Here is a 24,860-nt window from a genome sequence, read left to right as displayed (position 1 = left end):
AGAGTCAGACACTCAACCGACCAAGCCACCCAGGTGCCCCTATTCAGTTCAAAATACTTTCTGCTTGCTCTTGTGATTGCTTCTTTGATCCAGTTGTTCCTTAGAAGTAAATTATTTAATTTGCAAATATTTTATTTTGTAGATATCTTTAATCTAGCTTAATTCTGCTGTCAGTGAAGGAACCTGTATAATGTCAACATTTGGATATTTATTGAGGCTTGTGTTTGGCCCAGCACATGCTACATCTTGGTGAACGTGTGTGTTCTGCAGTTGGTGGGCAGAGTGTTCCGTCAGCGTGGTCTCAGTCAAGGTGGTTGGTAGCATTTAAGTCTCCCATATCCCTCATGATCTTTTTGTCCAATTTTCTGCCAGTTACTGAGCAAGGTCTTTGGATCTTTGAGTGTGGCTGTGAATATGCCTGTTTCCCCATTTAGTTCTGTTTGTTTTACTTCATGAATTTTAAGCACTGTCATTATGCAGTTAAGATGGTTCCCACATCCTGCTGATTGGTCATCATGAAATATCCTTCTATAGCTCTTATGTCTTTTTTTGTTGTTGTTTAATTGAAGCATAGTTGATGTACAATGAATGTTACATTAGTTTCAGGTCAGCTTGGTCTGATGCTAACAAAGCGGCATTAACTTTCTCCAGTTTCCTCTTTGCGAGGCACATCTCCCACATCTCCCTTCTTTTCAACCCGTGTCCATCTCTTTATATTTGAAAGGCATCTTTTTTAGTCTTGTTTTTTAATCATTTCTGACACTGTCTGCCTTCTCCTTGGAGCACTTAGTCTGTTTGCACTTAATATAATTATCGATGTGTCCACCATTAAAACTGCCATCTTGATATTTGTTTTCCACTTGTCACTTCTGTGTTGACCCTCTTTTACTCCTTTCCTGCCTTCTTGTGTGTTCAAGTATTCCTATTTCAGTTTTCCATTGTATTTCCTCTCTTGGTTTCTTTGCTATAGCTTTTGTTGCTTTCTTCTGAGCAGTCACTTGCAGGCCCACAGTACGCATCACTGACGTTCTCAACCCTGCTTAGTGTCACCATGTTGCCCCTACATGCGTCATAACCCCATGCTAGGATTCCAGTGACCATATTCCCACCTTTTGTCCTGGTGCTGTTACATCTTTTGCTTCTACATACCTGCTAAACTCCACTTTACAGTGTTCCTGGTTTTGTGCTAAACCATTAGTTGTTATTTATTAAAACTTACAGGAAATAAAAATAGTATAGGGGCACCCTGGTGGTTCAGTTGGTTAAGCATTTGACTATTGATTTTGGCTCAGGTCATGATCTCACTCTGTGAGTTCGAGCCCTGCATCTGGATCTGTGCTGACTGTGTAGAGCCTGCTTGGGATTCTCTCTCTCTCTCTCTCTCTCTCTCTCTCTCTCTCTCTCCCTCTGTTTCTTTGTTCCTCCCCCACTTGTGCTCTCTCTTTCTCTCTCAAAATAAATAAATAACAACAACAACAAAAAAGCATAGCACAGTTGACCCTTGACCCTTGAACAGTGGGTTTTATTTTATTTTATTTTTTAAATGTTCTTTTTTAAATTTATTTTTGAGAGACAGAGACAGTGTGAGCAGGGGAGGGTCAGAGAGAGAGGGAGGCACAGAATCCGAAGCAGGCTCCAGGCTCTGAGCTAGCTGTCAGCACAGAGCCTGATGTGGGGCTTGAACCCATGAACCGTGAGATCATGACCTGAGCCGAAGCCGGACACTTAACCGACTGAGCCACCAAGGCACCCCGAACAGTGGGTTTTAACTGTGTAAGTCCATTTATATGCAGATTTTTCAATTAATACAGTCTAGTTCTATAAATGTTTTCTTTTCCATGTGATTTTATTAATATTTTTCCTTCTCTAGCTTATTTTATTTTAAGACTAGTATATAATACATACAACCTACAAAATATATGTTGATTGTTCATTTTATCAGCAAGGCTTCTAGTCAGTAGGAGGCTATTTGCAGTTTCGAGGGAGTCAGAAGTCAGATAGGCGGATTTTTCACTGCACTGGTGGGAGGTCAGCACCTCTAATCCTGTGTTGTTCAAGAGTCTCCTGCAGTTTATATTTACCCATCTGTTAGAATTTCTGGTGCTCTTCCTATAGATCCAAGTGCCTGGGTTTATTTCCTTTATCTGAAAGAATATCCTTTAGCATTTCTTATAGTGTAGTTCTACTGGCAAAAAAATTCTCCAGCTTCTGTTTGTAAAAAAAAAAAAAATGTCTATTTCACCCTTTTTTTTAAAAAGAATTCTGGGGGCGCCTACGTGACTCAGTCGGTTAAGTGACTTCGACCCAGGTCATGATCTCACAGCTCGTGAGTTTGAGCCCTACATCGAGCTCTGTGCTGACATCTCAGAGCCTGGAGCCTGCTTTGGATTCTGTGTCTCCCTCTCTCTCTGCCCTTTCCTTGCTTGTGCCATGTCTCACTCTCAAAAATAAATAAACATTAAAAATGAATAAATAAATAAATAAAAAGAATTCTGCCTATGGGACCTAGGGATGATGCTTTTGTTTTTCTTGCTGCATTTTAAAGCAGTTGTACTGGGACGCCTGGGTAGCTCAGTCGTTAAGAATTCAGCCCTTGATCTCAGCTCAGGTCTTGATCTCAGGGCCATGAGTTTAAGCCCCACGCTGGGCTCCATGTTGGGTATAAAGTCAACTTAAAAATTTTAATTTAATTTAATGTATTAGTTTTTAAAAGGTGTTGTTCTCTTGTCATCTGCTGTTCATAGTTTCTGATGAGAATTCATCATATCTTACCTTTATTCCCAGATGCACCATGTGTCTCACTCCATGGCCGCTTTCAAGAGTTTTTTTCATCTGTGGTTTTCAGTAGTTTGACTGTGCAGGGGCTTTCATAAGTTTGACAGTTGGACAGTTGATATCACCCCATAGGTTCCTGAAGCTCTGTTCAGTTTTGTTCATTTGCTTTTCTCTCTCTTCTTCAGGTTGATTAATGTTGATTGATTTGTCCTCTACTTTACTGACTGATGTTTAGTGACTTGCAGTCTTCTGTTAAACCTATCCTACAAATTTTACATTTCAGTGATTGAGCTCAGTTCTACATTTTCTATCAGAATTCTTCTTTATTTTTTGAATAAAAGGCTTTTTTTTTTTAACAGTTTTTAGGTTCACAGCAAAATTGAAAGGAAGGTGTAGACATATCCCATATGCCCCTTGTCCCCCCACATGTGCCCAGCCTCCCCCACTATCTACAGCCCACAGAGTGGGACAGCTGTTATAAGTGGTGGACCCACATTGACACATTATCACCCAGAGTCCACAGTTCACATTAAGGTCACTGTTGGTGGTGTGCATTCTGTGGGGTTGGACAATGTATAATGACATTTATCTACTATTATAGGATCACACACAGTGTTTTTACTGCCCTAAAAATCCTCTGTGCTCTGCCCATTCATTCCTCCTCCCTTACTAACCCCTGATTTTATTGTCTCTTTGATTTTGTCTTTTCCAGAACATCATGGCTGGAATCATACAGTATGTAGCCTTGTCAGATTGGCTTATTTCACTGAGTAATATGCATTTAAGTTTTCTCCATGTCTTTGCATGCTTTGATAGCTCATTTCTTTTTAATTTTTTTTGAAGGGAGGGGAGAAACAGAATCTGAAGCAAGTTCCAGGCTATGAGCTGTCAGCACAGAGCCCAACACAGGGCTCAAACTCATGAACCATTAGATCATGACCTGAGCTGAAGTCAACCTTTCCTATTACTAACACTGGACCCCTGTTTCTCTTGTCTGCACTCTTCTGGTATATCTTTGCCAGTCATTCTTTTGGTGTCTGTCTTATACATAGCACAGATTTGGATTTAACTTTGGAATTCAATTATAAATCTGTTGAGTATATTTTTAGGGAGAAATACAATGGTGAGTTCTAGGAAATCATGGCACCTAGTGTCGGGGTGAGGAAGAAAGTAATGTTTCTGTCATTACTTTCAGTGGGTTGCCTGATAATCTCTCAAGTATGAAGTTGACTTTTAGGCCCCAAATGACAAAAGATGACCAAATCAATGAAGTTAACAAAAATCCCATCTCTCTCAGTATCCTCCCATATTTTGATTAGTTACATAACCAGTTCTATAGCCATACTCCACATATTATTTTAGACCTAATCCCACTGGTAAGTAGATTCCATACTCTCTGCCAGATCATCTGTTAAAGTTCTCTGGTTATCTCTTATGAGACTAGAATTAATCTTCCAGTTCTTTAAGAAGAGCTTATGGGAGCATATTCTTTGAGTTCTTACATGTTCAAAAATGCTTGTCTATTGTTCTTACACTTGAACAGCAATTTGGCTGGATATAAAATTCTTGGACCATGCCTGCCCTCGCACTCTATTGGCTCAGATGTGGCCGTGGAACATTTTGAGGAACAGCCTAAACCTTACCTCACAATCAACTTGATCTTTTTACCTGACCACCAAAAAGCCTTTTTTCCTCCCTTACTTCAGTGATTTTCCTAAGGCATATCTTAACATTGACCATCCTGCAGCCTGTCTTTGGGTTTGTATTGTAAGACTTCTAGAAATTAAAATTGAGTTTCGAAATCACTGAATGTTAGAGCACCGCCACCTGTCTTCTGCATCTGCTGTTTTCTCTCCAGTCTATTGTAACTCATTGTTTCTCTTTAATTTTGCTCACTTTGTGAGCAAAATCATTCCTGCTCATATTGTCTAGTTCCAGTCTCCTCCTGCTGTTCCCATTGCCTTTCATTTGTTTGAGTTCTTCCTTCCACTTCTTTTCTGTGCTCTGTCAGTTCAGCTTCCCTCCCCTGTGTTTGCTACTTTGGGTTCTTGTTTTATAGAGGTGGTTGCTTCATGAAGTTTTATTTTGTTAAATTATAGCAAAAATACTTGGTGGCAATTTCTGTTTGCTTCCAAGGAATATTACCATGTTTTTATTTTTTTAAGTTCATTTTTATTTATTTTGAGAAATAGAGAGCAAGTGGGGAGGGGCAGAGAGAGAAGGAGACAGAATCCCAAGCAGGTTCCATGCTGTCAGCACAGAGCCCAAAATGGGCTGGAACTCACAAACTGTGAGATCATGACCTGAGCTGAAACCAAGAGTCGGACACTCAACCGCCTGAGCCACCCAGGTGCCCCTACCATTTGTTTTTAAATGTTTCTTTCTTTCTTTTCCTTGGCGTTATCTTTGCAGAGATGAGGGATGCTTAACTGAGACTGCTATGGCCCCATTAGGAAGTTAATTAGGAGAAAAGGGTGTGCTGGTGAGAGACAGCAAAGACAACTTCAGGGCAGCAAGAGCTGGTGGGGCACAGAGCTAGGCCAGTCATGGGATCAGTAGAAGAAGTGGCCTTTGTGTATTGTCACAATGATGGCAAAGTGCCTTTGTCATTTAGTGTGTAGGGACAGAGATGTGAGAGTGCCTTGGTGACCACCAACGCAACTCTGGATCCCTATCTGCTGCAGGAGGCACGTGTCGAGGAGGAGCCACCACCCAGCACTGACTGTGGGAGCTCTCTGCCGCCAGAAAGAGGTTGGCTTCCAGTCGCTCAACGCAAATAGAATGCGTGCGACTCCTTCTTTTGTTTTGCCTGCCCCCTCCTCAGAACCAGGCTAGGGACTAAGGTTTTGGCCATGGCCAGTGTGTCAGGCTCTGCTGGTGCTCCTGTGACCTGCACCTTCCTGTTGTCCCCCACTCCTCCTGCCTGCACCCACTGGCTCCCCTTCTTGGTGGCCCTTCAACCCCTCTTGCTGAAGATGGAGTTTTCGTTTCTTATACTCCTCATGCTTTGGGGTCAGTATGAGGTTTCCCAGAAGGGAGCAATGCAGCCTTTATTCTACTATCAAGCTGGAAATGCCTCTTGCATTTCAATAGAGTGCAGTGATGAGGGACCCCAGGACCCAGCCCACTGAGGTCTTTCCTGGTGCCTGATAGAAAGGGAAACAGAGTAGCTCTGTGGGGCCTCAGGGGCTTTCTGAGGGAAGGGCCTGAAGTCTTCCACCATTGCCCAAGGGTTCAGCTAAGGGCAGTGGTCAGGCTGCTCCCCTCAGCAGGTCTGTGCCTGGCTTCTGGGAGGTAGGGGTGAGTTTATAGGAGCATGCAATCATCTTGGCAGCCTGTGTTTCCCTCCTCATTCCAGCTTCCAGACTGGGGATGTCCATGGGTGGGAACCCCAGTGACAAGTCTAAGAAGCTGCTTCACGGTTCTCTCTGCTACTCTTGATCTTGTAGGTATGCAAAACTCATGAACTCACCAACCCCGGGATTGCTGATGTCAAGATCCGGCCAGACCGCAAGATCCTAGCCACTGCAGGCTGGGACCATCGTGTCCGTGTGTTTCACTGGCGGACAATGAAGCCACTGGCTGTGCTTTCCTTCCACAGTGCTACTGTCCACTGCGTGGCCTTCGCCACTGATGGCTTGCTGGCTGCAGGGTCTGGGGATCAGCGCATCAGCATCTGGTCACTCTACCCGATTAGCAGTGACTCATCCACTTCCTCATTGGGACATGTGGAGCACAGGGAGGTGGGAGCCCACGCTTTGGCCTGACCCAGGCACGTAGAAACCATACATCATGACCCCTGAGGACAGCCAGTCACAGTTCTCTTCCTCCAGTTACAAGGTGTCCAGTCCTTGGAGTCCTCATTTTCTTTTCTTTTTTAAAAATTTTTTAATGTTTTATTTATTTTTGAGAGAGAGAGAGAGAGGGAGAGACACAGAATCCAAAGACAGGCGACAGGCTCTGCGCTAGCTGTCAGCACAGGGCCCGACGTGAGGCTCGAACCTACGAACTGTGAGATCATGACCTGAGCCAAAGTCAGACGCTTTACCAACTGAGCCACCCAGGCGCCCCTGGAGTCCTCATTTTCTGCACAAGGCTTGTGTTTCCTTTTGTGAAATGCAGCCTCTATATGACAGTGACTGCAGTTTACAGAGAGTAACTGGGCCAGACACCTGGCTATCTGTGGTCCAGGTGAGAGGCCTGGGGATGCTATTTTATAATAAACTTCCAGTGGCAAACCTGCAGGTTCAAAGTACAAATTCTCCAAGGTGACACCCCTGCTTCCCCCTTAGAGTCAGCTCTGAGAGCCATCTTCAGACTTTCTACTGGGCAGAGCAGTTGACCCCTGTCCAATGGGGGATACCAAATGTGGTCCCCAGGTTCTGCTGACTCCATGTGGTTCCTCATGCCCAAGGATGGCCAGGAGCTTCTGATGCATAGGGCTGAAGCCAGAACCAGTAGAAAGAAGTAGCCAGACCCTTCAAGGGAACACGACAGAAAGGGAGTGGTCACGGCTGATGGCAAAGGCAACTCTGGGCAGAGAGAATTCCTGGTTCAGGGCCAAGCCAAGTGCAGGATCCATGGGAGGATATGCCACCCCAAAGAAGGGAAGACCAAGGATGCCAAGGTGCTGTCTCCAGGGCGGCCTCAGGGTGGAAAACAATTAAGTATGGCTGACACGGCCACCAAAGACACAGGCCCAGCCAGCACCATGCACTCAGAGCAACTGGGAATTAGCAGCCAAAGCAGGCAGTGCACCCAGTCTTCTTCTGTGCATGGCCAGGCCCAGTCGTCAAAGCTGGGCTATTGATTGGGAAGGGGGCCCTGGAAATTGGGATGGGAGCTGTGGGCAGGTGGGAAAGCTGGGAGCCTCAAACCCCTTTGTTCCACTGGTTATTTTGCCAGAAGAGCCCCCTTCAGTCCCTGCCTGAAGAGGTCAGTCCTCCTTTACCTGAAGGGTGTGGAAGGGCTTCCCCTGGGGCATGGTCCATGTGGGATACTCAGGACCGGCTACCCTGCCTCCCAGCTTTGCTTATAACTACACTCAGGCCCCAGGAGGCCCCAGAGGGTGAGGTACAAAGTGTGGCCCGTGATGAAGTGGCTACGCTCCAGAAGAACCTCATGCAGACAGAAATCTGGAGAACACGTGTGGGATCCAGGTGGCGGGAATATGAGACGCATGAGGCCGAATCCACAGAAACAAGGCCACTCATGGAGGGTCTGGACTCAGTGCAGCCTGAGGAGTTAGAAAGGGCCCCAGGGTTTGGTTGCTTGGCTGAAACATGGACCACAAGGCAGGTTCACTAAGTGCAGTTGAAATGCCAGAACCACCTCGGTGTACTACAGACGGAATGACCCGAGTGCTCAGGGGGATCAGGGTGTTCGAGGGCACTTGCCACTGAGACCTGCTCACCCTCCACAAGAGGGGCCAGAGCATGCCCCTTTCCCCTTGACCTGGAGGAGTCCACCCACAGGGGGAGCCCAGCACCCTGGAGAGCTCTGCGGCCTCTCTTCTCAGCAGGTTCCCTTAGAGCCACTGCCACACAGTGAGGATCTCTAAATGCAGTGGAGTCCATGGATCTCAGAGTAGCAAGGCCCAGTGGTGGCACTGCACGACCCAGGACAGGGTAGGTGTGGCTGTGTAGTGGGCAGCAGGGTCACCACAGCCACCAGCAGCCAGACTCACAGAGGTGCAGGTATGCGCTGGTGGCCTTGGGGCCCTGGACGTGGAGCCAAGGAGCAGCCTGCGCAAGTCTGGCTTGGTCTCCTTGAGTGGAAGCATTCTGGATCTAGCAGACAGATGTCAGCCCAGGCCACCCAAACAGGCACAGCCCCTCCACTACAGACTCAGGCCTCGTGAGAAAATACCATGCTACACTGCTGGCCATGTATACTGTGGACCTTCTGGCCAGCCTCCCCAGTGACCTGTGACCACTCCCCAGGGGATGGCACACTGTTGGAGCTCACGGACAGCCCTGCCTGGGGACTGGCTTACCCACGTGGGCCCTGTTGGACAGAGGTGCTAGCGAGTGTCCTCCAGCACCTTTGGGAGGGAGCATGCTGGCCCCCGAGTGTCCTTAGCCAGGCCACCCACCAGCTATTTGGGGACATATCCAGAGGGATTTCCACATGATGAATGTCCGAAGGAGAGGCTCTGTTTAGCCTGCAGACTCTCGAGCCTCTCCAGACATGAAGGAAACTGCCGACTGAGCCACACTCGGGGTGCTCCTCATAGGGAGGCTATCGGGTCAGAGACTATGGAGGGTGGCTGAGTCCCACAAAGGCCACATACTGAGGGCGCTGTCCTAGAACAGCAGCCATGGTCTGCTCAGTGCTGCCACTCACTTCCCTGTTCTCTCTGCAAGAGGCACCCATCTGCTGATATGACCACAGGCAGTGGGACACTGGGTCGTGGGTGGTCATTCTAGAGGATGAACCTTTGCTAATCCTGCCCATGGCTGGGCAGCCACAGGCTGATGCCAGCCGGCAAAGAACTGTTGGGTGAGTCTCAGAACTCACCTGGCCTCCTTGCTAAAGCAAAGCTGTGAATGCACAGAGCGAGTGGTGCTAACATCCTACCCTCATGAGCACTTTTGGGAGAGTGGGCTGTGCTGCAGGGAGTCACAGGGAGGAAGGGGCATGCCTGTATAGCAGGGGAGGGGAGAGGGAGCCCCCGCAGTTACTCTGCGTGCCCTTCCAGCAGCCCTTCCAGAACCTGCCGCCGGCCTGGGAAGCCCCTATGGGGTGCCATCCACCCTGCCTCAGCTCTGACCCTGTGGCATTGGGCGTAGGGCTGCTACAGCCTCAAGAGGCTGTGAACCCAATGGACAAGGAACTGATGCCCTCATCCCTCGGGTATGACTGTGTCATCAGCTCATTAGGAATCTGTGACTCTGTCCTTTGGCAGAATCACCGTATTTACAAAAACAGCCACGGAGGTGTGCGTTCCAGACAAAGGGACAGGGTAGTGCAAGTCAGCATGAGGTTTATTAAACCCAGAGATACTTCCAGAATGTCTGAGGTGAGCTGTGTGTGTTGACTGCCAGTGTCTTGCCCCTAGAGATGGTAGAGAGGAGGTGTTGGCAGATGCAGACCTGGCGTCCATACCTGCCCCTCACCTTCCGTTGAAGGCAGGAGCAGAGGTGCATAGAGGATCAAAGGCGACCCATGGTGCCCTGGGCTCTGGGCTGTTCCACCCAGGTCACAGGCTGGTGAGCAGTGTCCGGGGACATCTTGTGGCCGAATCTCTACATACGAGGACCAAATTGGGCTGTGACAGCCCTGCAGGCCCTGTGTGCCTGGTGGGGCCTTGTGGATAAGCCAAGCACATTCCAAGGCCCCTCAGGCCTTACAGATGTTGTAGGGAAAGACTGGTGGCCAGGACTTTGGTCCACTAAGCTGAGCTACCTGGAACCACAGTGGCACCAACTGTATTAGAAACCTGATGTCTGAACCAGCGCGGGCCTCCTCTCTGCCCCCTGTGGGGGCCCGAGGTTTTGTACAACAGGATCTGAGGATGTTAGCAAATCACCACAGACCCAACTCATCTCAAACTCCCTGCAGCATCGTAAGAAACAGGGGCCCCGCTCTTACACCCAGTCTGGGGAAGATGCTTCATGTTGGTGAAGTCCCAGATGGTCCTTGTCATGGCCCTCCTCAGACCTGGCCCGGTGTCGGGGGCTGGCTGTGCCGGGGACCCAGTGTGCAGGAGCACTGCTGTCTTCCAGCAGCTGTGCGCCCCCCTTGCTGGAAGGACTCAAGCTCATCTCCCTGACCATCTCAGGTCAGGGTGGGCTACAGATGGGGCGCAGCACCATCCCTACGGCTCTCCCACGATGACAGACAGGTGCTCGATGAGGAGGAGCCTCTGTGCTTCAAGGCTGTGCTTCACCAGAAGGACGCATGTGCTCTCATGGCCAGTCCCTTTGACCTTAACTTAGGGCCCTTAATGTTCTGGGAATGGTTTCCTTTGCGTGGATGATCGTCTCAGCTTTAGTCGTAACAGCCCCAAACTAGAAACAACCTAAATGTATTGACAGATGCAAACTGTGATGTGTCACTACAGTGCAGTCCCACCAGCCATAAAGAGGAGCCTGGATGGACCCCGAGGAACTGGGCGGGAGTGGAAGCCTTAGTCTGCCAAGGCCCAGCCCAGCCCCGGATCTCCCCCAGGCCGTGTAGGGTATCTGCATGAGGCATCCCTGGGGTGACACCTCGAAAAGGCTGATTTGGGAGCGCCTGGATGGCTCAGTCGGTTAAGCGTCTGGCTTTTGGCTCAGGTCATGATCTCAGGGTTGGTGGGTTCGAGCCCCGCATTGGGCGATGTGCTGACAACTAGCTCAGAGCCTGGAGCCTGCTTCCAATTCTGTATCTCCCTCTCTCTCTGACCTTCCCCTGCTTGTGCTGTCTCTCTCTATCTCTAAAAAATAAATTTAAAACATTAAAAAAAAAAAAGGCTGATCTGGGCACGGCCTCAGGCAGAGGCCCATGGGAGGCTTCTCACACCCTGTGGCAGAGTTTCCTCCACTTCCCATTTTACCACAGTACAAAAGGCCTGCTTTTCCTTAAAGATGTTTCCACATTGTGTCGGTGCATAAAACCGGTCCTTGGAAGTCCAGTTACCAGTGATGTTCCTCAGCCTATTAAACAGACAAAACAGTGAGAGCAGGGCTTGAGCTGGGCCTCCTGGCCTTCACCTCAGGCCATGTGGGAAGCCCTGCTCCCTCCCGGTCACCTGCCTGCAGGCCCACACCAGCCACATTTGCTGACAGGCCGTGTCTGCCTGTCCATATGGTACCTTGGAGGCCAGGCCACTCCTGTGTGCCTTCATGTCAGATGTTTTCAGCAAGACCCTTGCCAGCCCTGCAGCACCTCTGCACACCCAGCCACGTCTGCACATGGCTTCTGAGTGGCTCTGCAATATCATCCCTCTGATTTTCTCCCCGTTTCCAAAGTGCCTTCTCTGGCTACTTTCATTGTTAACCAAGCAGCCTTTTTTCAGGACTTACACTTAAGCACTCTTTCATTCAGAGGTCACTTTGATTTAGCACAGTCCATAGTGGCCAAACTGGTGAGTCTGGGCCACCAACATCGACATTATCATCTAGGAAGGTGAGGAAGGCCCTGGCTCGGGTGCCCGAGAGACAGGAAATGCAGACAGAGACCTGAGGTTCCCCAGGTGAAGGAGGAGAGAGTCGCTAGACAAGCATCAGTCACCGTGTGCCCTCAGACACTCTCACCCACAGCAAGACCTTTTGCAGCCCAACCCAGCCACTGAGAGAGGCTCACCAGTCTCTCAAAGAAGTCTTCATTAATACTCTCAGTGGACAGGCTGCTCACAATCAGAGAAAACTCGTTTGGGAGGAGCGATAGACATTTCTTGTGTGCAGTTCTGGCTCTGGTCAATGTGTTGTTTTTTTTTTTTAAGTTTTATTTATTTTAAGAGAGACAGAGACAGCGCAAGTGCGGGAGGGGCAGAGAGAGAGGGAGAGAGAAAATCCCAAGCAGCCTCAGCATAGTGCTGCTGAGCACAGAGCCCAACTCAGAGCTTGAACTCATGAAACCGTGAGATCATGACCTACACTAAAATCAAGAGTTGGACACTTAACCACTGAACCTCCCAGGCACCCCTCTGGTCCGTGCATTCTGCTGTCCTGTCCTTATTGGCAGAGCTTCCATAGGTCAGGAGTGTGGGCTCAGTGTAGCCAGGGCCCCTGGTTGGAGCCTCACAGGCTGTAGTTAGGTATCAGTGGGCCGGGGACCTCTTCCAGCCCTGTTGGTTGTCAGCAGAATCTACAGCTTTGTGCTAGAGGCCAGAGGCCCGAGACTTCTTCACGGCCAGCAGGAGTGGCCTTGGGGAATTCTGTGCCATGACTTTCATGACCCAGGATGTGATCTGAATGTTCTTCCAGGGAGTCAAACCATCCCCTGCCACCACGTTCAGGGCAAAGGGTGCCTCTGATCGAGGGATCAGCAGGGACTGCAGCGGGTCCCACCTCCAGGCCGCCTTCCCTGAAAGGCAAGCACCTGTGCCATCCTGGCCAGCCAGCTCAGGCAAGTGGGTGGCCTGGCATGTGCATCTGGCGAGAACCTGACTCGGGAACCTTCTGCAGATCTGCCTCCAGACCTGTTTGTAACCCTGCAAGGGGGGTCCACAGCCATTCCCGCCCAGCAGACGAGCAGTGCTTACCGAGCACCCACCGCAGGTTGGGTCCCTCTCGGACAAGCGGGAAGCTCACTGCAGACCTGACAAGGACCAGGGGTAAGGCCCACTGTTGGTCCTTCAGAATTCATCAGCTTTTCCTGTGCTCCCTGAGTTTCATGGGTGGGGTAGCATCAGACAGCCACATGCTTTGGAAGTACGCAAACCAGCCCCCACATCTGGTAGGGGGCGGTGAGCCCCAGAGAGCTGGATGAGGCACTCAGACACGGGATTATCCGAGGAAGGGCTTGCTGTGGCCCGGTGTCCACAGAGACCTCGCTGCACTCGCTCGTCAGTCTGGCTTTGTGCTGACGTGCAGTGTGTGTCTTTGCACTCCTGAGTGAGTGATGTTCAATCAGGTGTTACCCACTTGTGTTGGTGCCAAGAAGCCACAGAACACCTCTGCACAAAAGGACTATTTGCACAAAGAAAAAACATCCCTTCAGGGGGTTCTTCAGAAGCGCTTGATACTCAACTAACTATAACTTCACAGGAAAGCCTGGTGTCAAAGACGTGCTGGCACAAACGAAAACCTTAAAGCTGAGCGTGCCTTGCACCTGTGCTTGGGTGCAGGCGAGCCGCCACTCCCCACTGCACCCCGCAGCTCCAGCGGTGCGGCTGCCCCGCATCCAGCCCCCTCCCCTCTCCTGCGGCATCACTGCCCTCTGGTTTCACATGTCCCCTGCCTACACTCACCTTCCCCAGGCAAGCTCACTGACTTGTCTGGCAGCGCCCTTAGGAGCCAGGCAGGAACGAAGCACCTGGGCCAGACAGAGCTGTGCAAGATGCCGAGAGCCAGGTGGCTGCTGTTGATGAGGGCAGACCCAACCCACCAGGAAACATGCCCACCACGTAGAGCATTGTCAGTTCTATAAAGGAAGTCCCAAAACCGTGCTGAGGGAATCCATGCAGGAAAACATCTGAGTGGGAGACAGAGCCACCTACCATAGGAAGTACGGTGTACCTATATCATGTGCTAAACTGAAAAAAGGGTGCTCATGGCCTTTAAATGAGATGATTTTGCCTCCATCCCTGCCAGGAGGGGGTGCCTAGAGCCATTCTACCTGCACACCCAGCACTCTGCTTGGGCTCTTGGATCTTGGAGCAGGGTCAGGAAAGTACACCCTGTGTGTCGTTGACAGACACCCTTGGGCAGCAGCATCTGGGACCTGGGGCCCACAGAGCCAAAAGTAGTCATGTTTATTGGCCCCCAAACATTCTTTAAAGAATAACTTATTTTGTGGCATAGGGCAGACGTGGGGAATCAATCCTGCTATGGCCACAAAGCCTAGGTGTGGTCAGAGGTGCCAAGAGCAGTACTACAGGGCAAGGGGCCTGCCACACGGGCCTCGGATGTGTTAGGCATCAAGCAGACGGTCAATGGTCATCTGTTCGAACTGGCGAGATTGTGATAGGCCAAGAATCCTCACTGACATGCAAACAAGTTAACATGACGTAGACCAGAAGAGTATTGTAATAGTTCATAGGCTAAGTGTGTCTACACACTGCTATAGTCTGAATGTCTGTGTCCCCCTCCAAGTTCCTGGCTGAAACCTACCCCTCCAGGTGATAGCAACAGGAGGTGCTTGGTCACAGGGTGGAGCCCTTGTGAACGGGATTAGTGCCTTATAAAAGAGACGCCCAGAGAGCTCCCTCTGCCCTTCTGCGGTGCGAGGACTCAGGAAGCGGGCTCTCCCCACACACTGGATCTGCCTTGATCATGGACTTCTAGCCTCCAGAACTGTGAGAAATGAATCCCGGTTGTTTATAAGCCATAGCAGCCCAAACGTACTGAGACAAGTTGTTATATGTTGTATGTGCTGACAGCACAGGGCCTGGAACCTGCTTCGGATATTGTGTCTCCCTCTCTCTGCCCCTCCCCAACTTGTGCATGTGCACTCTCTCTCTCTCTCAAAAATAAATAAACATTTAAAAAAAAAAGGAGGACGTTGAATGTTTAAAAAAAAAATCAAGCCATTTGGTCTCATCCTGTTGCAGTTATCTATCACTGGCCTAATGAACCAGCCCAAACTCAGAGTGTCCAGCAGTCATCTGTGCACGTGGAATCCAGGGGCCATGAATTTGGGAAGGGCTTGGTGAGGCCGTCCAGCCCTGGGAGGACTGGGCACAGAGGGCACTGTCGACTTGGACACCTCTGCATGGCTTCTCAGCCTGGCGGTCTCAGGGGAGCCGGGCTTCTTACATGGGGCCTCCAAAGCTCATCCAGCAAAGCAGCAGGAGGCTTCTTTGCCCAGCCCTGGTATCAGAGAGGGGACATAAGACCCCACCTCATGAGGGAGGAAAGTCAAAATGTTTTCATCCTTTACAAAATAAGGCTCGTCCTTATTTCTCTTTGGGTAGCAAGAGAGAGTGAGCACAGATAGCTGAGACTTGAGGACTTGGGGGAAGGACCTGGGCCCCCTGCCATCACCAGGTGGGAGCACCTAGCCATGCATGGGGGCACCCCTCGCTCCACGCTGCAGGGTGTGATGAAATGCTCATGAAAGTTACCCAGCACAACACACCAGCATATATCTCCAAATAAACGGACAGCAGATCTGGACTTCCCAGCCACATGAAACCAAAGACCCCTTCATCTCAGGGAGAGAAGCCAAGGATCAGAAGCTGAAAATAAATGTGAAGGGCAGGGCTATCATTAAGACTTCCTCAACCTATGGAGGTTTTGTTCTGGAACAGGCCAGGGTAGGCCAGCCCCACCCAGCGAGAGCACCCTCCCGTGGTGCCCGGGCCTGGAGCCGAGCAGCCCGCTTACCTGGTGAGTAGTCTGAGCCCTGAGGTTGCTGAGAACACACCTAAGGAAGAATAAGAACCAATCCAAAGAGAAACTAAACACAGTTCAGTGTTTTTAGCACCAGCTTTCGTGAATCTCGTATCGTGTGTGTGTGTGTGTGTGTGTGTGTGTGTATCCTTCCTAAGATGTTAAGACATTTTCAGGTCTATATGTTAGGCTTGTCACTTTTGTTAAATATTTACAAGTGTTTTTAATGCATTTGCAACCAGTGTATAAATGTCGGGGAAATTTTACTCTGGTATATCTGTATATCTGACATGTTTTGATATATCAACCAAGTTAGGGTGTGCTGTGGTGAGAATTCTTTATTATACAACATACAGTTTATAAATCTTGAGAAATTACCGAACCATTGATATTTTTTTTCTATTTTGGAAATTTCAAACAAAGGCCACAATGAAGGAAACACAGCCAACCCCCAGGGAACCCCACTTCAACATTAAACCGAGACCTTGCTGGTAGCCACGGGACCTGTATCGTTGAAGGGTGGGCACTTGGCACCTTCCTCCTGGAGCGAGGACTCTTGGGTTCTGAGGTGAGCTCCTGGACATCCGGAGCTTGCAGCTGCTCATCTAGAACTTGGGAGTAACCACTCCATCAGATGGGAGTAGACAAAGTTCTTCATGAAGCACGTGACCTTCTCCTTGCGGACTAGACATGTCGGGTATCTGATGTGCAGACAGGTGGGGGACTGGATTCTGCTCAAGTCCGCAGCCACGGGGGCAAAGCCCACAGCAGCACACACATTTCCTATCCATAATCCGCAAACTCAGCGTCCCCCTTCCCTTGTTGGAGAGGTAAAGAGCGAGATTAGATTTGCTAATCAGGAAGAACAAATCCTACAGCCATGCCCCACACACTGCTCAGTTGCAGTTAAAGGGGGAAAGAGGGGGTGAGAGGGGAGAGGGGGCAAGCGGGGAAGGAACAGACCCCAGAATGGGCTCAAAATAGAAGAAAGGGGCAAGGAAGGGCTGGCAGTTTCTCATGTCTGAGGAGAACTTACATTCAGTAACATTCACTCTCTTTAGGAGATGGTTGTATGAACCACAATAAAAGCCCCCCTGTGAGAGAGACACAAGAGCTTGCTGGACTTGGAGGGGCATCTCTCAGGGGTCCTAAACCCCACACCCAGGGCTGTCACCAGCATGTGGGACCCACCACTCAGGCTGGGGGCTGGACTGCCTGCCTCATGGGGGAGTCTGGGTCCCTGGGCACCGGTGAGGCTTATGAAGAGAGCCTGGGGAGGTAGCACCAGGAGAGTGGCTCCCAGTAGGAGGGGTGCTCACTCATCTGACTGCTGTCCAGCTAATTACCAAGCAGGACATGGGGCTCAAACTACTTGGGGCTGTGGCTGTTAGCTAGTCCAGACTCTGACATCTGGGCCCAGTCATTCTGTGTTGGGACTGTCCTGTGCACCACAGGGTCCTGAACAGCATACTTGGCCTCCACCTACTCAGTATGGCCATCAAAAGTGTCCCCAGACATTGCCCAATGCCCCTGCAGGACAAAACTTGCACATTAAAAACCACTGGCTTAGGGGCGCCTGGGTGACTCAGTCAGTTGGGCATCTGACTTTGGCTCAGGTCATGATCTTGCACTTCATGGGTTCGATCCCCGCATTGGGCTCTGTGCTGAGAGCTCAGAGCCTGGAGCCTGCTTCGGATTCTATGTCTCCCTCTCTCTCTGCTCCTCCCTTGCTTCTGCTCTGTCTCTCTCTCAGAAATAAATTAACATTAAAAAAAATAAAAAATAAGACCACTGGTTTAGAGACAGGTTGGGACTTGGTCAATCCAAGGTGAACAGAGTGGCTTTTGTAGATTATGGATAATCCAGGGTTTCTTTAATTGTTCAATACATGTAAATATGCATAAAAAATAAAATTTGGGGCTCCTGTTGGTTAAGCATCCAACTTCAGCTCAAGTCATGATCTCATGGTTCGTGAGTTCAAGCCCCTCATGGAGCTCTGTACATGTGTCTTGTGTGCGCGTGTGTGATATTTTCACAACAGACAATCTTAGGTGGAACAAAGTGGTCTCTCCCTGTGGTTTAATTCAAATTTTTAATTCAGCATAAATTATTTCCCAGGTGTACATGTAATAGAATGTCTGTCTTCTGGAAACTTAAATCTCACTGGGATGAGACATCTGTATGGGAAATAACTGGAAACTGAGGGGAAACCCAGTGGCAGTGTGCAGCTGGGGTTGGGAAAGGGCAGGCTTTGAGGAGCCAAATGGCCTCGGCAGCACACAGCCAGCAGCTCGGCCCCTCGTGCGTCCTGGCCCACCTGAGACCTGTACTCTTCCTGCCAGCAGCCCACCTGTTCCAGAGGTAAGATTGGTAAGTGGCAGGCAAATGACAGTGAAGAGGCCAGAAGCAGCTGTGGCTCTGGGTACAGCCCTGCAATAGCTTCTGGGAGTCTACGACTCCAGAAGTGGTTGCCAACCATGGCCTTGGGCCCCGCCTCTAACGGACCCTCCTGGCTGTCCACCCAAAAGAAAAAAGGGCTTGATCATCGGTGCCGAGAAGGTGAGACATGCCCAGAACTGTAAGAATGGCCCGCTATAGAAGCCTCCATGGGGTACTGGGGAAAATGAGACCCACTGCCCCTTGCTGCCCGCAGCGCTGCCCAGTCCTGCCCGGTGGAGATGACAGCAGACACACTTGGGGCCAGTGGCCTCTCTTCAGCTCCCCCTGTGGGGATGGTGATCTTGCCTCAAATGCCCAGAGGTGCCTGCTGGCTCACAGCGCCGGGCTGCTGGGTGGCAGGCGTGTAGGGAATGTGTGTAGGGGAGGCATACAGCTGGCAGCTGGCAGCTCCCTGCAGCCCACCCCCCACCTTAGCCAAGGTGCCCTTGGGCCAGGCACATAGCCTGGCAGCCCGTCTCTGCAGCTCTGTGCCCTTAATCTCTCCCAGGACAAGGACCCAGCTGGCCAGTGGCATCTGACTTAAACCTCTTGTTTTTCTTAGTCCTTTGAAGACTTTACTTACTGTTATCAAAAAATGGATTATCTGCATGGAAGTTGCTACTCCCATATTCGGTTGCAGCCCATCACCACACACAGGTGCTCCCAGTCCCCACAACCACATTGGAAGCCCAGACCTACCAGTGCCCTGTATAGACAAGTGGCAGAGAACACAGTGCAGCCAGCCTTCCCTGCAGCTCTGAGCCCCACAGCATACCACGCAGGAGCTGGCCAGGCCAGGCAGCCTTAGCGGACATGGGGCGGGCCCTGGGTCCCAGCCAATGACTCAAATCTACCTTACCACAAGGGAGGACTTGGAGAGGGCAGCCTTGCAGTGAAGAGCCTGCCATGTCCTCAAGCACAGGCACAACGTGATGGGAAAAGATGCAAGCTGCATGCCACACATAGCCAAGCACCCTTGGGGAACCCAAGAACTATGGCCTCTTCCTTAACCTGGCCTCCATCGGCCCTGGCTGCCATTATCACCTTCGTTGTGTAATGAGATCCCAAAAGAAGCCATCCTGTGGAAGAATCTAGAAAGCATGTTCTGAGATGAAAGGTAGGGTCAGAGATGGGGTCACAGATGGAGGAGGCTGGGAAGACAGGTGCATGGGGGTTGGGGGGGACAGGGGCATCCATCCTGGAAGGCCAGGGTCACTGTGGAAAGGGCCTGGGGAACCCAAGGAGCCCCGTCTCCCAGGGTGGGGCTTTGCTGTCTTCCTGATGATGTGAGATGCAGCACCCAGAGCTGCTCCAGGCCCTGGCCCCAAAAGTCCTAAATATGTGACTGAAAAAATGCCCCTCAAGACCAGGTCCACAGCAACGGTAAGGCCCACCAGAAGGCCTTCCAATCAGACTGTAACCCCCTTAGACTGAAAACTTCAGCATCTCTCAAGTCAGGATGTGTTTCAGTCTAAGGGGATCACAGTGTGATTGGAAGGCCTTCTCCTCAGTGGTGCGAGCAAGACTGGTGGCCTGGACCCTCACGAGTCCCCAGCGCAGGTCTCCACAGCAAGAGCTGGGCCAGGCTGCTCTGTGAGCGCAGGGAAGAAGACACGGGTGGTGGCTGCTGGAAATGGAGGATTAAGTACTTACTTTATGCAATTGAAAGCTGATAGATAAAGGATGTCAGCAATACCATTCCTCTTTATAATTAGAAGATAACTTAATTACTGCTATTAAAACCTAAGCTTCTCCTCCATGTGGGCTGCTTTTCATAAAATACCTTTGGTCCTGATCTTCCCCACACACAGACCTGGCAGCAGTTAAATAGAGGCGCCGAGACTCCAAAGGTTCATCTTGTGAACCCATCTGGTTTGAAGTAGTACGACAAGCAGGGAAGGGAATTGAATCAAAGGCAAGATTTGTGTGTTTTTTTCAATACAGAAAATGTGTGGGGTAGACCAGGAAACAGTCCCATCCTCCTCTCCCAGGGCCGGGTGCTGCCACCGGGCTGTGGGGCCATGTCCCCTGGCCTGCTCCTCGCCTGTGCCCATGTCACAATACAGAGGTGCCTGTGGGGGTGAAGGAGGTTGGGAAGGAGGCATATGGGGATCAGGTTTGTGCTGAGGTATCAGATGGGCCCAAATAGATGCCCGGTCCTGCCTCCCAGCACCTGTGAAACTGCACAGCCTCACTGTGCACAGAGGAGGAGAGGACAGTCCCCACTGCTCGCATGGGCCTCCGCCATTCCCACCGCTTCTCCAGGGCACGGGTCAGTGCCCCAGCATTAAGGGGAAACTGAGGCACGGAGGCTGTGGAACCTGGGAGGTGTGCTCTCCTTTGCACTCAGCTTCAGGTTGGACAGCTGGATTCATTCCTTTTGTCCTAGGAGAAGCTCCTTGGGCCCCCACCCTCCCTCTGCTGGCTCTGCCGCCTCTGCCGCTGGCACCTGTGGCCCTGTGGAATTCTCTAGTGCTCGCGTGCTTTGATCTGCAGCACACCTGGAGACCAGTGCCTCACAGTCACCCAGCCGTCGCCGCACAGGTCCTATGCACTCTTTGGACTTCCCCAGCCAGAGGGAAGTGGTGGCCGAAGCCTCACAAGCAGGCGTCCTCTTCCTCTGCCACGCCAGACCCCCCTCTTCCACATCAGAACCTCCATGTACTGCCTCTGCACTCCAAATGCTTCCCTGTGTAACCAGCCCCTTCGGGTTGCTTGTCATCAGAGACCTGTGTCCACATCTGCCTGTGCCCTATGGCTCACCCACATGCTTGTTTGGGGCACTTTCTCTTTGTCCCCGTAAAGGCACCTGGTGCTGGCCAGCTTTACTTAGTGGTAGTACAGGGGAAGGGTCCCATTCCAGAGTATCCCTGCACCAGCCATGAGCCTGTGGATGAGACCCTGTAGGCTGTGGGGTTGTCAGAGTGCTCGTGTCTTTGGTTCTTGGAATACCTAGAGAGAAGGTGGCAACCGCAGGACTTTCCAGGGTGCCTGGCGCTTGGTAAGTCCTGTAAAGATGCCAGTCATTTGTATTGGGGTATCCCACACACATCCCCAGCCTTCCTGGGATCTGGAAGGTTTATGTCAAAGATAGAGGCTCCAGCACTAGAGAAAAGCAGAACAGCAGGCCCTGCCTGTCTGGTCTTCCTCCTCTATTTTTTATTTTGTTTTATTTTGTTTTGTTTTGTTTTGTTTTGTTTTCATTTTATCTATTTATTTTAGGCAGAGAGAAGAAGGGGGAGAAAGAGGGGCAGAGAGGGAGAGAGAGAGTGAGAGAGAATCCCAAGCAGCACAGAGCCCCACTCGGACCATGACCTGAGCTGAAATCAAGAGTTGGATGCCCAACCGAGTCACCCGGCACCCCTGGTCTTTCTCCTCTATAAACAGCGAGCCGGGCAACTGGGGGTGTCGCCCCACCACACCCCAGGGTCTTTGGATCCCCTAGACTCCTTATGTGGAACCCAAAGGAGTGAAGAGGGCAGTGGACAGGCCCCACCCCTCCTCTACTTAGTCAAGAGTTTACCTGTTTCATCCATTGTACATCCATTGTTTTTCAAGGGCTGAAGAGTCTAGGGTCCCTGGACCAGATTTCTGAGGTCCCTTCTAATCCAAGTTCTTGTGCTCCTGAGTTGGCAGCTAGATACCTGGAGACAGGTGATGGGAGCAGAATGGGACCTCTGGGCCAACTGGGGAACATGGAGGAAGACACAGAGGCATGAGCCCATGAGGAAGCAGGTCAGATGGGACCTGAGATCCACACAGGGCAGCATGGTGGCTCACGGAAGGGGCAGGCCAGGTATGCTCGCAGAGGACCCAAAACGAGGGACACAGAAGTTGCTGCCAGCACAGTGGCTTCACAGGGAATTCAGGGACTGTCTGGGGTAGCTGCCCATGGGAGTGTCAGCCCCCCATGGCAGACAGCTCTGACAGCACTGTTGGTGTTCACCAGGCACTTGTTTCAGGAATGAGTGACCAAGAGGGGCTCTGAAATGAGCAGCCCCCAGCAGAAGCTGGGTGACCCGAGCCACCCTTTCCTCACCCCCTCCCCAGATGGAAGGTGGGTGACAGCAGCCTACTGAGGTGTTGCATGGCCTACAGGCCACAGGATTGCCCCAAGGAACAGCCCCACCTATAGGCTGGGCATCCGCAGCATCCATCACCCTAAAGTAACCGAGTGTTCTTCACAGGACACTGGTGAGCAGTAAGAACTGACAGGTGGGTGGCAGCGTGGGCCAGCCCTGCCACACCACGGAGCAGCCGGCGCCCTGCTGTGTGATCCCGTTTATGAGAAGTTCTCAAGCCGGGCAAACTCATCTATGGGGGCATAAGGGAGAAAACCTTGCCTGTGGGGGCTGTTCCCCAGTGCAGGCCATCCTCCTCTAAAGCATCCAGCGAGCTGACCTGTGGTACCGTGTGCTGTCCAGCACTCGGAATGCAGCCAGCGAGGAGCCGAATGTTTCATTTTATTCTGTTTTTGTTCATTAACATGTAAGTAGCCCAACGTGGCTGGCAGCCACCGTGTCAGACAGCGGCGCCGTTCTCTGTCTCGAGTGGGAGATGATCATGGGAGCAGGTTCACATGTAGGAGGCTGGCAGGCTGCACCCTGGAGGCCCGTATGCTCGGCTGCAACCTCTCTCCTGCAAACAGCCGCACCATCATTGGTTCAGAGGGGAACTTCTCATTTTAGCTTTAAAATGAAACCAAAGTAGAGATCTCTCCAACTGTTTTTCACTCCCTGCCCCTCACCACAGCCTGAATGTTGAAAGTGTGCAAAGGAAGAGCATGGCCTCAGTGGGCCCTGGAGAGGTGCCCAGCACATGCAGGAGAGACTCATCACTCCTGCAGGCCTCCCAGGACAAGAAGGAATGCAGGGCACATTCGTGGCACAAACAGGCTACATGAGTGGGGAGCTCAGTGGTGCATGCGGCTCACCCAGAGGGAGGTCTGCAGCAGGTGGTAGCAGGGCATCCATCAGGGATGGGTGTCCGGAGCTGTCCTTAGGAGTCCATGAAGCTGTGTCCACAGAGCCCGCTAAATCATAGGCTGTGTCTTCACACCCTGGCACTAGATGACCTTTGAAGCTTTGGGGGACCTGGGCTCCAGAGCTCATTCCTCAGTAGCCTTGGTCACCTTTTGAAGACCTGCCTCATGGAAACACTTTCTGCTGTCCAATTGCTAAGACATCGACCACGTCACACCATCAGGGTGAACACATCCGGGAAAGAAATCATCCAGTCTAGGACACTGGGAAATGCCTGGCTGTGCTGGGGAGAGGTGGCACCAGGCTGCAGCAATTGCCACAAACATACTGGGACAGACACAGAAGGGGGATAGAACCTCAGCCACTTGCATTTCCCGTCCATCATGTGTCCGAGTTAGCAGCCTTGACGTTGACCGGTTGTCAGCTTTTCCTGCCTGGACTCAGGAAGGGAGGGATCAAAGGGTTCCTCTGGCCCCATCCCTGGTGTTGAGTTAATGGGGAGAGGTCCCTCACCACCTGGCCTGAGAAAAATGCTTCACAGACAGGTTTCAAAATGACTCATGACCACTGTCATTGTACCCCCTGTCCAGGTCACTCCGTGGGGACATTCACAGGGAACAAAGTCAATAAACAGGGGAAAACAGGCCTGGGTTAGGTCCAGCCAGGGGAAATGCTAGAACAGCAGAACTGCCTGTTTTCGTCTTTAGGTGATCAGAGTTTGAGCTTCTCCCCTTCCCAGCCCCCAACTGGCAGTGTCCTGTCATGATGGTTATTTCCAGCTTCCGTGGAAAAGCACTCAGGGCAGGCATTGGTCCTGAAAACAGGCCGGGAGTGCCGGCCTAAATCCTAGAGGAGGGACAACTGCCGGCCAGAGTTAAGTAAAAAGGCCCTGAGCACACCTGGGTCTGAGGCGGAGCCCCGGTACTTTCAGCCTAGGGGAGGGTGGGATGAAGCTGCCTGGTGACAGTGGGGGCGGGGAGCCGGCTGGCAGAGCCGGGAGGGGACCCTGGGAGCAAACCCGGTTGGGGCTACAGCAGAGGGGGCGGGGAGAGGACGGAGAGGGGCGTGGCCGAGAAGAGGCTCTGGAAACCAGCCGGGAGAAGGCGCCGGGAGGGCACTGTAGGGACACCCGCTTCGCAGCGGACTGTGGGGATTAGAGCTGGGAAGACCCCGAATCGACCGGCCTCTCTCTCCCCGACACCCCCCGTGCGATCTAACTGGACGCAAATAAATGGACACGCAGGCAGCTTCCAAAAGAGGCGAAACCTTTATCAAGTCGGCGCCGGCGCGGTATCTACAGTATCTACAAATATCTACACGTATCTACACCGCTGGCAGACGGGCTCTCGGGTCGTCTACACTGCAACTGCCGGCCGGGCCGGGGAGAGGGGGGCGACGCGGTCTCGCGGAAAACAATAAATATCACTTCCTTCCGCCGCTGACCGGGCGCTTTGGCACTGGCGGGCGCGGACCCCGTGGCCCTCGGGGCTGGGGAGGGACCCGCGGTGGCTCCCGGGACTGGGAAACCATATACTTCGACAGCTGTCGGGGCTGGAGGGTGGAGGACACCGACGGCTTCGAGGCTGGGGAAGGGGAGACCCGCACTGGCCCCCGGGGCTTGGGGAAACGTGTTCTTGGAAGGCCCTTGGGGCTGGGTGGACGGGAACCCCGACGGCCCTCAGGG

The 24,860-nt window shown here is 51.6% G+C and overlaps 2 protein-coding genes across 4 annotated transcripts in view; one reads left to right on the top strand and one right to left on the bottom strand.

Moving 5' to 3' along the window:
* The window catches only part of GNB1L (G protein subunit beta 1 like), a 58,269-nt gene extending 51,658 nt beyond the window's left edge, over positions 1 to 6,611 (top strand). For all 3 annotated transcript variants that reach the window (XM_029922168.1, XM_029922166.1, XM_029922167.1), the window contains one exon: positions 6,225 to 6,611. In XM_029922168.1, the coding sequence (XP_029778028.1) occupies positions 6,225 to 6,542 (318 nt within the window). In that variant the 3' untranslated portion in view covers positions 6,543 to 6,611. The remainder of the gene's footprint in view (positions 1 to 6,224) is intronic.
* Positions 6,612 to 16,129: 9,518 nt separating this feature from the next.
* The window catches only part of TBX1 (T-box transcription factor 1), a 15,364-nt gene continuing 6,633 nt past the window's right edge, over positions 16,130 to 24,860 (bottom strand). The window contains exons 8-9 of the mRNA XM_029921596.1: positions 21,718 to 21,880; positions 16,130 to 16,573 (exon numbers count right to left, since the gene is read on the bottom strand). Coding sequence (XP_029777456.1) covers positions 21,831 to 21,880 — 50 coding nt within the window. The 3' untranslated portion in view covers positions 16,130 to 16,573; positions 21,718 to 21,830. The remainder of the gene's footprint in view (positions 16,574 to 21,717; positions 21,881 to 24,860) is intronic.

Source organism: Suricata suricatta, chromosome 14 (genome assembly GCF_006229205.1).
Source record: "Suricata suricatta isolate VVHF042 chromosome 14, meerkat_22Aug2017_6uvM2_HiC, whole genome shotgun sequence".
Classification (NCBI taxonomy): Eukaryota; Metazoa; Chordata; class Mammalia; order Carnivora; family Herpestidae; genus Suricata; species Suricata suricatta.
This window is presented reverse-complemented; position numbering and strand designations above follow the sequence as displayed.